This window comes from Miscanthus floridulus, chromosome 5, assembly GCF_019320115.1.
Source record: "Miscanthus floridulus cultivar M001 chromosome 5, ASM1932011v1, whole genome shotgun sequence".
NCBI classification, from domain to species: Eukaryota; Viridiplantae; Streptophyta; class Magnoliopsida; order Poales; family Poaceae; genus Miscanthus; species Miscanthus floridulus.
In genome coordinates, this window is record NC_089584.1 from 109,364,751 (window position 1) to 109,378,440 (window position 13,690).

At 50.6% G+C, this 13,690-nt stretch overlaps 2 protein-coding genes across 2 annotated transcripts; one reads left to right on the forward strand and one right to left on the reverse strand.

Moving 5' to 3' along the window:
- Nucleotides 1–372: 372 nt before the first annotated feature.
- LOC136450459 (cellulose synthase A catalytic subunit 4 [UDP-forming]-like) lies at nucleotides 373–6,107 on the forward strand. Its single transcript, XM_066450900.1, has 13 exons — nucleotides 373–746; nucleotides 831–934; nucleotides 1,042–1,093; nucleotides 1,184–1,331; nucleotides 2,046–2,312; nucleotides 2,408–2,750; nucleotides 2,848–2,985; nucleotides 3,590–3,715; nucleotides 3,809–4,021; nucleotides 4,102–4,348; nucleotides 4,430–4,629; nucleotides 4,756–5,109; nucleotides 5,188–6,107. The coding sequence occupies exons 1-13, from the start codon at nucleotides 578–580 to the stop codon at nucleotides 5,770–5,772; spliced, it is 2,946 nt and encodes a 981-aa protein (XP_066306997.1). The 5' UTR covers nucleotides 373–577; the 3' UTR covers nucleotides 5,773–6,107.
- A 5,540-nt stretch (nucleotides 6,108–11,647) lies between these two features.
- LOC136452982 (receptor-like protein 51) lies at nucleotides 11,648–13,535 on the reverse strand. The gene has a single exon (XM_066453559.1). The coding sequence runs from the start codon at nucleotides 12,954–12,956 to the stop codon at nucleotides 11,712–11,714; it is 1,245 nt and encodes a 414-aa protein (XP_066309656.1). The 5' UTR covers nucleotides 12,957–13,535; the 3' UTR covers nucleotides 11,648–11,711.
- Between the last annotated feature and the right edge of the window lie 155 nt (nucleotides 13,536–13,690).

Here is a 13,690-nt window from a genome sequence, read left to right on the forward strand (position 1 = left end):
GGCTGTCGAAAAAAAGCGACGCCTCAGCGCCGGCAGCGCGAGCGATCTCCCCCTCTTTCCGCAGCAGCGGACCCCACCCCCACCGCATCAACGGAACCTAGCAACCACCCCGTGCCCCGACCCCCCATCCGCTCGTCTTCCAGGTTACGCCCCGACGCCCCGTCCCGCGCCGCGGAAGCTGCATCACCCGTTGACGTCGTCTTCGCTTCGAGACCCCGCAAAACCCCGCGGAAGAAAAACCACCTGCTGCACGCACGCACGCACGCGCCCCCTCCCTCTCCCTCTCCCCCATGGCGCCTCCCCTCACCCAACCCTTTGCTTCCATTCTTTCCATCCACCCGCCGATGCGACGCCGACGCCGCAACTCCACCCACCGCCTGCCAGCGCCACCGCACCGCACCCCCTGCATCACCCCGCGAGCGACCATGGGCTGCCGCTATATCACCACGCCTCCAACCTCCGGCACGCTTAGCTTCTCTCTCTCCCATTCTCTCACCCCGCCCGAAGCCCCCAATTAGCACACGCGGATCCCCGAGGCCGCGCGTCGGGGTGAGGAGGCGGCGGAGGAGGAGGAGCCATGATGGAGTCGGCGGCGGCCCAGTCCTGCGCCGCGTGCGGGGACGACGCGCGCGCCGCCTGCCGCGCGTGCAGCTACGCGCTCTGCAGGGCGTGCCTCGATGAGGACGCCACCGAGGGCCGCACCACATGTGCGCGCTGCGGCGGGGACTACGCCGCGATCGACTCAGGTGCGTCGCGCGTTTCGGATTCGTATTTTTTTGTCGGTTTTCGGGAGGCAATGCTAACGTGTATGTGACTGCTCTCTGTTCCAGCGCACGGCAACGAGGGAACCGAGGCAGAGGAGGTGGAGAACAACCACGCCGCCGGTGGCCTGCGTGAGAAGGTCACCATGGGCAGCCACCTCAATGATCGCCAGGTGTTTTTTCCCTCGCTGCTTGTTCGGTTCTGTGTAACACTAACACTGCAACTGATATCTCTAGAAAACTTTTACATTGTGGGATTAACTGAGTTTTGCTGGAACAGGATGAAGTAAGCCATGCCAGGACCATGAGCAGCTTGTCGGGAATTGGTAGTGGTAAGGATACTTGCTATAGTCTACGTCCTGTTTCGTTTGCTTCTGATGCTGTGGGGTAGTGAAATTTCAACCCTTACTATGAATTTGCAGAATTGAATGATGAATCTGGCAAGCCCATCTGGAAGAACAGGGTGGAGAGTTGGAAGGAAAAGAAGAATGAGAAGAAAGCCTCAGCCAAAAAGGCTGCAGCAAAAGCACAGCCTCCACCTGTCGAAGAACAGATCATGGATGAAAAGGAGTAAGGATCAAGCGTCCATTTATAGATCTTTTTTTATGACTCGTTGATGATCTATCCTTCATGCATAGGGCATGCATAGGGTGATCTTATAAATGAAACTGTGAATGTTAAATGATGCTTGATTAGATGAAGCTGACAATGCTCCTAGCCGATCATTGTTCTAATACAATCGGCAACGTTGAGGTTATCTCCCTTACGTCAAAGTTAGTTTTATCTTACTAGATCCCAGAACTTATGTGATGAAATTGAACTTGCTGTGTCGTGTAGTTACTGTTCTTACAGAATATTAAAGCATGGACTTCTCTATACTGGAGGAGAAAGTAACTAGTGAACCAAAACACAACTAATTCTGGATGGCAACATACATGTTTATGTTTCATGTCTCATTATCAGGCCTCGTTTTGACCTAACTCATCACCTCAATCAGATACTAAGCCTGGCCTATTGACAATTCTTTATTTAGTACCACTAGCATTTCCCAAGATCTGGTTTTATGTTCAATCTAGCACAAGTGAATTCTATCCTAGCCTATTTCGTAATATTTTCAACTCTGCATCTAATATCTGATAAGGTGGTCTCGATCTCATCATTTGTTGGTTCATATATAGGTCCGATTATTAGTGTGGATCTCAAGTTAAAAGCCAAAGTGATAAATTTCATTAAAATGTGACGTTTTTATCTATGTACATGTTGTAACAACAAACAATTTTGCAGCTTGACAGATGCATATGAGCCACTCTCCCGGGTCATCCCAATATCAAAGAACAAGCTCACACCTTACAGAGCAGTCATCATTATGCGGTTAATAGTTCTTGGGCTCTTCTTTCACTACCGTATCACCAATCCTGTTAACAGTGCCTTTGGTCTCTGGATGACATCAGTAATATGTGAGATCTGGTTTGGTTTCTCCTGGATCTTGGATCAATTCCCCAAGTGGTATCCTATCAATCGAGAGACTTACGTTGATAGGCTGACTGCACGGTATGTTTGCTAGAGCCTACTAGCACATAAGAAGATTATATATATGCATCAGCAATCATCAGTATCTGATAAGCCTCATTTCATGTTTGTTACAGATACGGAGATGGTGAAGAGTCTGGGTTGGCACCTGTAGATTTCTTTGTCAGTACAGTGGATCCATTGAAAGAACCTCCACTAATCACTGCAAACACTGTGCTGTCCATTCTTGCTGTGGACTATCCTGTTGAGAAGATCTCATGCTACGTATCGGATGATGGTTCTGCTATGCTCACATTTGAATCACTCGCAGAGACTGCAGAATTTGCTAGAAAGTGGGTGCCGTTTTGCAAGAAGTATGCCATTGAGCCACGAGCTCCTGAATTCTACTTCTCGCAGAAAATTGACTACTTGAAGGACAAGATACATCCGTCTTTTGTCAAGGAGCGTAGGGCCATGAAGGTAGATCTTGGTTGCACAATTGGACAACATTCATTATTTTTAATGCCTATGCCTTTTGTTTTTATACAAACAATGTTATGTACTTCTGTTTACACAGAGGGACTATGAAGAGTACAAGGTGAGGATAAATGCTTTGGTTGCCAAGGCTCAGAAGACACCTGAGGAAGGCTGGATCATGCAAGACGGTACACCATGGCCTGGGAACAATCCTCGTGACCACCCTGGCATGATCCAGGTAGTTTCTCTTTTAGGCTTTTACTAGTGAAATATCAGCATGTGAGATTTGTGGTCATACTGGGCAACTTTTTAACAGTTATTGCATGGTGGTACTTTACTAAAAGTATGCTATGGTGTTAGTTCAATAAAAAAATGAGATCCAACCTAGGAGGAACTAGGTGGTTTTTCATTAAGAAGAGAAAATAGGCACCCAAATTCAGTCCAAGACGGGACTTGAACCTAGGTGGTTGGGTGCATTGCCACACCTCTCACCCAACCAGTTGAGCTAGGCTCACTTCCTACTATGGTGTTAGTTCAATGGATCATTATCTGTATGCTACTTGTGTCTCATTGTGCAGGGTACATTTATCAACTAATACTCAAAACACCCTGATTGAAATTTAACTTTTATAGATCCACTGCAAACTACAGTTCAGAATTGAAGTTATGGTTCTATGGAACTAACATTTCACTGCTACGGTGTTCTTTTTTTCTAGACTCTACTAAGATGCTCCATTTTCTTGACTCTACTATGATGTGTATCGATCCTTGCTAGAGTGTCAATACTCAATAGCCTTTTGTATGAAGCTTACTCTTACCATACCCCTGGCTTTTGGCGACAGGTTTTCCTTGGTGAGACTGGTGCACGGGATTTCGATGGAAATGAACTTCCCCGGTTAGTGTATGTGTCAAGAGAGAAAAGACCAGGCTACCAACACCACAAGAAGGCAGGGGCTATGAATGCTCTGGTACAACATTCTTCAGTGCTAATTGCAGGTTAGTTCATTCTGTGTCAAGATTGATTGAACATGAGCTGAATGAGAAACTTTCTAATTTGGCAGGTCCGAGTGTCCGCTGTTTTGACAAATGCTCCTTACATTCTTAATCTTGACTGTGATCACTATGTTAACAACAGCAAAGCCGTTCGTGAAGCAATGTGCTTCATGATGGACCCTACTGTTGGCAGAGATGTCTGCTATGTACAATTCCCCCAGAGGTTCGATGGCATTGATCGCAGTGATCGATATGCCAATAGGAACGTTGTGTTCTTTGATGTAAGTGCTTTAGCTGGTGACATCGTGTTGCATCTTAGTTATCTTCACACAACTTATATGTCCATTCTTGCATTGAATAGGTTAATATGAAAGGACTTGATGGCATCCAAGGCCCAGTTTATGTGGGAACTGGTTGTTGTTTCTATAGGCAGGCACTTTATGGTTATGGACCTCCATCTCTGCCCACACTTCCGAAGTCTTCAGTTTGTTCGTGGTGTTGCTGCTGCTGTCCCAAGAAAAAGGTTGAAAGAAGTGAGAGGGAAATCAACAGAGACTCGCGCCGAGAAGACCTTGAGTCTGCCATTTTTAACCTTCGCGAAATTGACAGTAAGTGCGCGAATCTGGTCTGTCAGAAGTTCTAACCTGAAAGAAAAATAGCATGTTCATTAACTATGGTTGTTTTTGCAGACTACGATGAGTATGAGAGGTCCATGCTGATCTCTCAGATGAGCTTCGAGAAATCTTTTGGGCTGTCTTCAGTCTTTATTGAATCAACTCTTATGGAGAATGGGGGCGTCCCTGAATCTGCAAACCCATCTACCCTAATTAAAGAAGCCATTCATGTCATTAGCTGCGGATATGAAGAGAAAACTGAATGGGGAAAAGAGGTGTGCATTCTTGTCTTTTGTTATCTACCTATAACGTCAGATACATGCCTTGATGATACCAGACCCTTTTGCCCTGTTCGTGAGGCCTGACTTGTCGTTTCGTTTTTTTTTTTTAATTTCTTTCAGATTGGCTGGATCTACGGTTCAGTTACAGAGGATATTCTGACTGGGTTTAAGATGCACTGCCGTGGCTGGAGATCCATCTACTGCATGCCGGTGAGACCTGCATTCAAGGGATCAGCCCCTATCAATCTTTCCGATCGTCTTCATCAGGTTCTCCGGTGGGCTCTTGGTTCTGTCGAGATCTTCCTCAGTCGGCACTGCCCACTGTGGTACGGTTACGGCGGCGGCCGTCTGAAATGGCTCCAGAGGCTGTCCTACATCAACACCATCGTGTACCCGTTCACATCTCTTCCTCTCGTTGCCTACTGTTGCCTGCCTGCCATTTGCCTGCTCACAGGAAAGTTCATTATTCCTACGGTAAGTTAGCTCTCAGCACGTACACCTGGCACCATAATTCATATGGCCACAATGCTCATTTGCCGTTCTTTCTTTCAGCTGTCCAACGCTGCAACGATATGGTTTCTTGGCCTCTTCATGTCCATCATCTTGACGAGCGTGTTGGAGCTGCGGTGGAGTGGCATCGGGATTGAGGATTGGTGGCGCAATGAGCAGTTCTGGGTCATCGGAGGCGTGTCCGCCCACCTGTTCGCCGTGTTCCAGGGTATTCTCAAGATGATTGCTGGGCTGGACACCAACTTCACAGTCACGGCGAAGGCCACGGACGACGCCGAGTTCGGGGAGCTGTACGTGTTCAAGTGGACGACGGTGCTGATCCCGCCCACCAGCATCCTGGTGCTCAACCTGGTGGGCGTGGTGGCTGGCTTCTCGGCCGCGCTCAACAGCGGCTATGAGTCCTGGGGCCCGCTCTTTGGCAAGGTGTTCTTTGCCATGTGGGTGATCATGCACCTGTACCCGTTCCTCAAGGGTCTCATGGGCCGCCAGAACCGCACGCCCACCATCGTGGTGCTCTGGTCCGTCCTCCTCGCCTCCGTCTTCTCCCTCCTCTGGGTCAAGATCGACCCATTCGTCGGAGGAACCGAGACCGTCAACACCAACAACTGCAACACAGTCATCTGCTGATTCACCATCGGTAAGCTGGTGTCGTGCCGCGGCCGATGTGTTTCTGGTGTTGCAACGTGGTTGCCTGATGCGGGTTTCCTCTGTCTGTCTCGCATCTGGGCTTTTGCCCCAGGATCTCGGAGAGGTGGTGTAGGTTAGTTCTGTTTTACATCCAAGTGTTGATTGCTGTTGTCTGTATTATGAAAAGTTTTGGTGCTAAAGTGTTAAACTGGCCTCAATTGTGAGAGGCACTGTTTAAGCGTGTGTAAATCATAGGAACGTGGGGAAAAGGAAACTGAGATACACTTGCCTACCAAAAGGCGAGATCATTTACATCAGTGGAGGTTGAAATTCCAGTTGTGTATAGCATGACCGCAAGAGTGATGATTCTGGATACGCAAAGGCAACTGAATTTTACGCACTGGCCTGCTGTGGAAATGAGATGACAATTCCGCACGAAGAGCATGATTAACGTACACTGTACACTAAACAAGGTGTGAGCTCTCTCTAGGGTACCAAGCCCCAAGCTGTCTGTCATCATCCAGTAGCATGAACTTTTCCAACACCAGCTTTCGGAGCCCTGGCTAACATTTTCAGCGCCACAAGGATCAGATCTAGTACGCTATTTTCTTCATTCTTTTGACGAAAGGCAGCAGTGATGACGGCTAATGCGGGCACGCTTCCTTCCCTTAGCAGCACCAACATGAAACCACTATCACCTAATTGTCATGAACCGCATTTGAGACAAGAGCATACAGGGACAGATTAATCTACCCGTCAAGAAAGTGGCGCGTGGCATGAGACTGAATGATGCCTAGCTAGCGGAATGCAGTGATGGCTCATATTAAAAGCCAAAATCACAAGTGCTTGAGGCCTCTAGTGAAATAAGCATGTGTACGCGTGGTTCACTTGTGGGCAGATTTATTAGCAGGATTCATCTAATTGCTGCGGTGGCGCTGCACCGTGCCACCGTGGGACGGTGGGCCCAGTGGTCCTGGCATAAATGTAGTAGGGCCATGAACCACGAGTTGCGGAATCATTCAATCCTTCGTTTCGTTTGGCTGCCGTAAACGATCGTAAATTTTCAAACACAAACCAACCAGCAGTACTTCTTTACAAACCAGCAACGATACGAACCAGCCAACCAAACAGGCTGCATGCTATCTTAAATGTTTATTAGGACGGTGATCATTCCAGTGGCAAATGGACACCACCAAAGCCTCGATCGGATGCGCATGCATTCGTTTTAATCCACATGTGTTGAAGTGGATTGGAGTGAAATTAAAAAATTCTATTATATTTCACTCCAACACACATATATTAAGGTAGATACATATGCATCAAACAAGGCTCAGAGTGGGCGACTCACAGCGATCTGTTGCGTCCGTGTGCGTGTCCACGTAAGGCCTTGTTTGGATGCATGTGTATTCACCTCAATCTACATGGATTGAAGTGGAATAAAATAGAATTTAGTTTAATTACACTCTAATCCACTCAACACATATGGATTGAGATAATTATGTGCATCCAAGGTCTAAAGAGTTACTACAGTTACACCACAGGAAATGTATACGCTGAATGAATGTATCATCATACCCCCTGCTGTACATAAAACAAGTATAGGATACGCAAGCTGCAGAACCTGACTTCAGCGTATCTCAAGACTCGAGGGCTCGACCAAGCAGTGCCAGACAAAGATTCACGGTTGCCGAAAGTGGCACTCGCAAGCCACAACTTTCCTGTTGGCTTGAACTACAGTTTATTTCAATTTATTCTTCCTAACAGAACACTAGTGAATGAGTCAAAACCAGCGGACTTATATAGCAACCAAATAGACCCTCGAGCGACCAATGCCGTAGCAGCTAGGTTTCTGAATTACTGGCACCGGAGCGATGAGAGGGAGCTGCAGGCTGCAGCTTTCGACGACGACACAGCTCTTCCTCTATCCTAAATTATCTATCGTTTTTTTTTCACACCTCAAGTTTAACTCGATTTTTAAAAAACATGTGCAACATTTGTATCTCTAAATAAATTTATTAAAACACTAGATTTAAAGATCTTTTAATGATACCAATTATGTATTATAAATATTAATATTTTTTAATATATATTTTGTTAAATTTGTTTCTCGAGAAATGAAAATAACAAATATTTTGTGACGGATGGAGTAGCCCTGAAGGCTAAATAAATAGAAATCGGCTGTGGCAGTGTGGCTTGCGTCCAGCTGGAAAGAGTCCAACAAGAAAGAGGCAGGAAACGCACTTTGGGCGAGTGTGAAAACTGAAAACCACCAAACCAATGCGTGCTCCCGTGCTGCTGTCTTTCATTGCTCGCTACTCTCGACACACCCACCAAACGGCCACCCTCTGCGACACGCAGCGATCAAATGCCAGGTAGGAGCATGAATTCTTCAGTCGAGTTCGTGAGGGTGATGCAATCATGCCGTGATTCCAACAAGTACGCCGAACTGTGTTCGTACTTCCTTCAGTTCCTTGTAGCATGGCGGGCGAGCTCGAGAGGGTCAGTAACATCTACTGAACCAGCGACGAAGCCAGGGCTGGCTTCCTCTTCTTCTTCCTCCAGCCCCTCCTTGCCTTCTTCTTCCTCCTCATGGCGGTAGCCCGGGCTCCATGTAAATCATGGCAGTAGGGGGGGCTGGAGCACGGGTAGCCCCCCCCCCCCCCCCCCCCCAGTGTTCAGGAGGCAGAGGGCCCAATGTGGGGATTGCATCAGTGTAGCTCTAATCTCAGTCAGATGTCATGTAACAAATCCTAGAACGTCGTACATTGAATCACGAGAATAGCATGTTCCAGTTCTCAGCTCTCAGCTTTGATTCAGCGGTAGTATGTTCTCCAGCGAGTCACAGTGGCCTACTACGAAGACTGTTTGGTTACTCTAGCTCCTCTCAAGGGAGAATTCTTCTCTAATATTGTTAAAACTTTTTGAAAATGTAGTAATTTTTGGACTTTTCATGCTTACAGAGATACAGGAGATACTAGAGAAGCCACATTTTTCAGCTCTAAAATACAAAAATTGTTCCAGGTCCTCTGTGTTTCATGCATGAAGCTGCTCTCCTTGGCCATTTGGTATAGTTTCTCAAGAAGCCGAACTAAAGCCGGCTTTGTACCAACCACGGCAGTGGCTCTGGCTCAACCAAAAATCAACTGTGGGACAAGCGAAACCGATGAAGCCAAAAAAATTTTTGTCTTTATCTATGAGTCGTGTTGGAGCAGCACCACTAAGCCCTGTCAGATAAGTCTTAGGGGGCTCAATTGTGAGCTATAAAAATGTTGTTATGAGCTATGCGCTATGATTTTTTTTATGAGCTAGCAATAGGCACCCGCCAGCTATGGAAAGCCAAAGCCAGGCGAGGATTGGAAGAGCACTCCACGTCTAAAACTTTGCGGAATGCGAGGGCATTTTTCCACGCAGGCGTAAATAGCAACCTTATTTCTTCATGTTTTGGAGGACCGGTTTTTATCTTTTTTTTTGCCAAAAATCGCTTTGGGGACTAGATTTATGTTATATTTGGTTGTTTACTCATGCGTGGCGTGCCAAAGAACGTCAGACCAAATCTTAGGTATTTTAATCAAAATTAACCTTCATTTGGTTGGGTTCTAAATTTTGGCTCGGCATCCCTCCCATTTGCCTATTTTAGTTCATTTTAGTGGCTAAAGTTGGCGAGAACCATGGCCACCAATTTGGTGTAAAAATTTGCCTTGGTTAATACATGGCATATTTAGGTGAAAGACTAAACATACCCCTCAACCTTTTAGTGATGCTCTTACCTTTCATTAAAAAAAATCAAAACAACATTCTAACTTGCCAAGATTCCACGGTCCTACGATCCACTGTCTCGCAAAATTTTATAGTTTGATCATTGTTGCCTTAAATGCATCCTAGAACACAACGACCAAACCCCTAGAATCTAGATAGGGCATATTTGTTTGTTTTTAACTTTTAGACTATAAATTTCCATTATCCATGATCTATAAGCTACTTTTCAAAATCCATAGGCCTGTCGGTGTTTTGTACCACCGAGAGTGCTTGGCCCTGTTCGTTTCGCTGAAATTTTAGCTTATGCTAAATTGTGTAAGAGAAAAACACTATTCATTCGCTCGTGCACTGAATCCTCGATTCAATGTTGAGTAGGGGGGTAAGATGTGAGATTGTTCGTAGAGAGTGTATAACTAGAACCATGGACACAGATATGCCGCGAGTGGTCGCATTCTTCCATCTCGCGTCATCTTTTTTCCTTCGTCTTCTTCTCCCTCCCGCGCGCCTCCTCCGCCACCCTCCCCCACCCGTCGCCGCCTTGGCCATCGTCGCGCTCGCCCTAACTTGGACCGTCCGCCTCCTCTGCCATCGAAACCCTAACACCGCCTCCCCCGACCCCCTTCAAAGTCCATCGGAGTTGGGAAAGAAGAGTGGGAGAGCCTGGAGTTGGGAAAGGAGAGAGAGAGAGAGAGAGAGAGAGAGAGAGTCAGGGCGGGGTCAAGGTGGGAGCGCGGGCTCGTGGGATCAGGTCGCACTAGAGCGTGACGGTCGCGTGTTTAAGTTTCACCCTTTTTATTGGTTTAGCTCTCATAAATGTAGGCCGATCTTGCTCTTACCATATGTTTTGGAAGGCCCTGTTTGGTTCTCTAGTTGTCTATGAACTAAAAGTGTATTAAAGTGGTGTTTGGTTCCTTAAACTAAAATGGACTAAAGTCATTAAATGATGTGGAAGAAAGACCCTTTTACCCACCCTTTTACCCTTCTCCCCACCAGGCTGCTACCCTTGTTCATGTTTTTCTGGCGCCACTCTGTTCCCCTCCCCATCCTTCTTCCCCTTCATCCCAATTCTTCCAAAATGTCCACGGATCCAGAGATTAGCGCTTTCTTGGTGAAGATCCTGACTTTGGGCTAGCGGAGATGGAGTTCCCGACGTCCATCATCACCACGGTGTTCCGCTCGCTCAAGGACTACGTCGCGAGGACTGTCAGCTACACCATGTCCTGCGGCGACTACATCGACCTGTTGGTCGACGAGATGAGTGAGCTCAAGAGCAAGCGCGATGATGTCCAGCGCATGGTCGCCACCGCCCTCAAGGAGAAGGCCGACTTCCATAAGGTCACCGACGAGCTCGTGCAGCTGTGCTTCGAGGAGATGCCCAGCGCTTCGAGGAGGCGGAGGTCCAGATCCCGGTCTCGTCCCCCCGCGCGCGCCGACGAGCTGGCGACGACGGCCGTGGGGTGGGGCTCCTTGGCAGTGGAGAGGTGGAGCACCGCAGCCAGCACCTCCATCACCCTGTCGGGCGGGAGGGCGGCGGCAGTGGGGGCGGGGCGGGAGGGCGGCGGCGGCGGAGGGAGCCGGGTGGTAGAGCGGCGGCGGGCACGGCCGGCGGGCGGGACGGAGGCGGGGAGCCGGGCTGGAGGGAGGCCGACGGCGGGAGGAAGGGTGGCGGGGGGCCGGGCGGGAGGGAGCCGGGTGGGAGAGAGAGAGGGCAATAAATGAGACGCATAGATTTCCCAACACTTTTTAGTCCATTTTAGTCCAGTTTTGTGGACTGAAGGTATAAAGGACTTTAGTCCACCTTTACTCTAAGTGTTTGGCTGTTTAGTCAAACTAAAGTACAAATTTTAGTCCAAAATATTTTAGTCCATGAGAACCAAACACCTCCGAAGTTTACATACCAAAAACATTCGCCACAACCTGCTCATCCAAATGCTCCAAATAAAAGGCATAACCCTCTTTTATATACAGCTATTCTTTGCTTCTTGAAGGCTGAAGCGCGATCAAGAGCGAAGAACGGCGCCAAAAAATTACAGGTGAATAAATTAAGAGTCAATTGATCCTAGCTATCAGTACTTCATACATTTTTTACGGCACAATGGGCAACATCAGAATCGGGCAGAACCGACCGACGAACTCGGCAAAAGACATGGAGAAATGGCACGCGACAGAGCCGACGCCGTGCATCAGCGGCACACCTTGCAGATGCAAACGAGCAAGATGACCAGGAACGCCAGGCAGGACAGCCCAATGGCCACCCCGAGCACCGTCGCGCTGGGTCCACCCCTCGTGTCGGCGCCGGCGTCCGCCTCTCTGTCCCCACCGCCGTCGTCGTAGTCCGCGCTTCGCTCCGACCGCGCCGTGGCCGGGGGCGGCAGCACCGGGAACCCGTACTTGTCGCACGGCGCCACGCCCACGGCGATCTCGGCGGACAGCACGGACCGGTTGTAGCACAGCTTGCCGTTCCCGGCGGCCCTGAACACGCGCAGCCTGGACAGGAACTTGGCGGTGAACGGCACCATGCCGTCGAATTCGTTGTTCTCGAGGTTGAGCTCCCTCAGCCCCCGCATCTCGGACAGGAACAGCGGTATGCTGCCGTTGAGCCGGTTGGAGCCCAGGTTGAGCACCTCCAGCTCCGGCAGCGTAGAGAGGGTGTCGGGGATGCCACCGGAGATTGTGTTATTGGACAGGTCCAGGGTGGTGAGCGAAATGAGATCGCCGATGGAGGTGGGGATGGGCCCATTGAGAACATTGGAGCTGAGGTTGATGTGGGTGATGCCGGCGAGGAGCGTGAGAGTGTCTGGGATGGCGCCGGTGATGCGGTTGCCAGACAGGTCGAGGTGAGTGAGGTTGGGGCAATGCCAGTGGTGCGGGAGGAAGCCAGAGAGGTTGGCGTTGGAGATGGTGAGGCGGGCGAGGCGCTCCATGTGGGAGACGACGACTGCGAGCTCGGTTGGGGAGCCCGTGGCGAGGGGCGTGTCCGCGACGGTGAGCTCTGTAAGATTGGTGAGGTGAGAGAGCCACACGGCGGAGAGGCGGTGGAGCGAGGCGGTGCAGGAGAACGCCTGGAGCCCGGACGCCAGCTGCTCCGGGGGCAGAGCTCGCGGCGGCGCGGCCGGGCAGTCGGAGAATGCCAGCGCCCGGAGCGACGGCGCGAGCGCCTCGAGCGCCGCGGCCGAGACGGAGGTGGTGTCGGAGCAGTTCGTGAGGGCGAGCGACGTGACGCGCCGGAACGGCGCCCCCGCGTCGTAGGAAGCGTTCACCGCGCCCACGGTGGCGCCCGCGCCGCAGGGGTCGGCGCGCGGGTGCGCGCCCAGGCCGAGCGCGCGCAGCGCCAGCAGCTGCTGCGGGTCCAGCGGCGCCGCGCCCGCGATGGCCGCGGCGACGAGGAGGGGGAGGAGGCGAGAGAGGAAGAGGGCAGCGGCGTCCATTCCCGTGGACGCAGAGCAGGCACGCACAGTGGCGATTGGCGAAGCGAGCGAGAGCGCGCGTGGGTGGGAACCCGAGAAAGGCTTCTTGCCTTCTTCAAAGCCGCGAGGAGGGAGGAGGAGCGGCGCGGTGTGAACCGCGCTCTCCACGGGCACGGGGCCGGAGCCGCTCTCCACCGTCGGATGCGCGCGGATTGATGGATGGGCAGGGCGCGCCGGCTGGGTATTGTGGGGACGAGGGGCGGCATGGGACGGCCGCTTTCGAGGGCAGTGTGCTTGCGCCGGGGCGCGCAGAGGCCGCCTGCGACCGCGGCAGGGGTATCCGTGCAGTTCCTGTGTGCCTATCTCATGCTACCGCTGCGTCCAATTGACCGCTGTGGAAAGACGGGACCGGTAAAGCCGGATGCGCAGCGCGTGTCAAATGGGAGGAGAGGTCTCATTGGCCACCGGCTTCTGCCACCCTCATGTGATCGTGCCTGGCCGCTCAAACATGGGATGGTACCGTGCGGTGCGTACCAGCTCTGTGCCGCGCTCAGGTTCTGGCGCTTCACCACGACGCCGCGCAGCGGCGCAGGGGGTAGAGGCGGCCGCGCACTGCGAACTGCGAGGTTCAGCCAATTCAAACCAGCCAGCCAATAATATTTTTCTCTCACAATAAATCAGCACCAGCTAATCTAAACCGGTCTACAAACCAACCAGCGAACTGAGCGCGCCCGTGACACATCGCGCTACGAGTG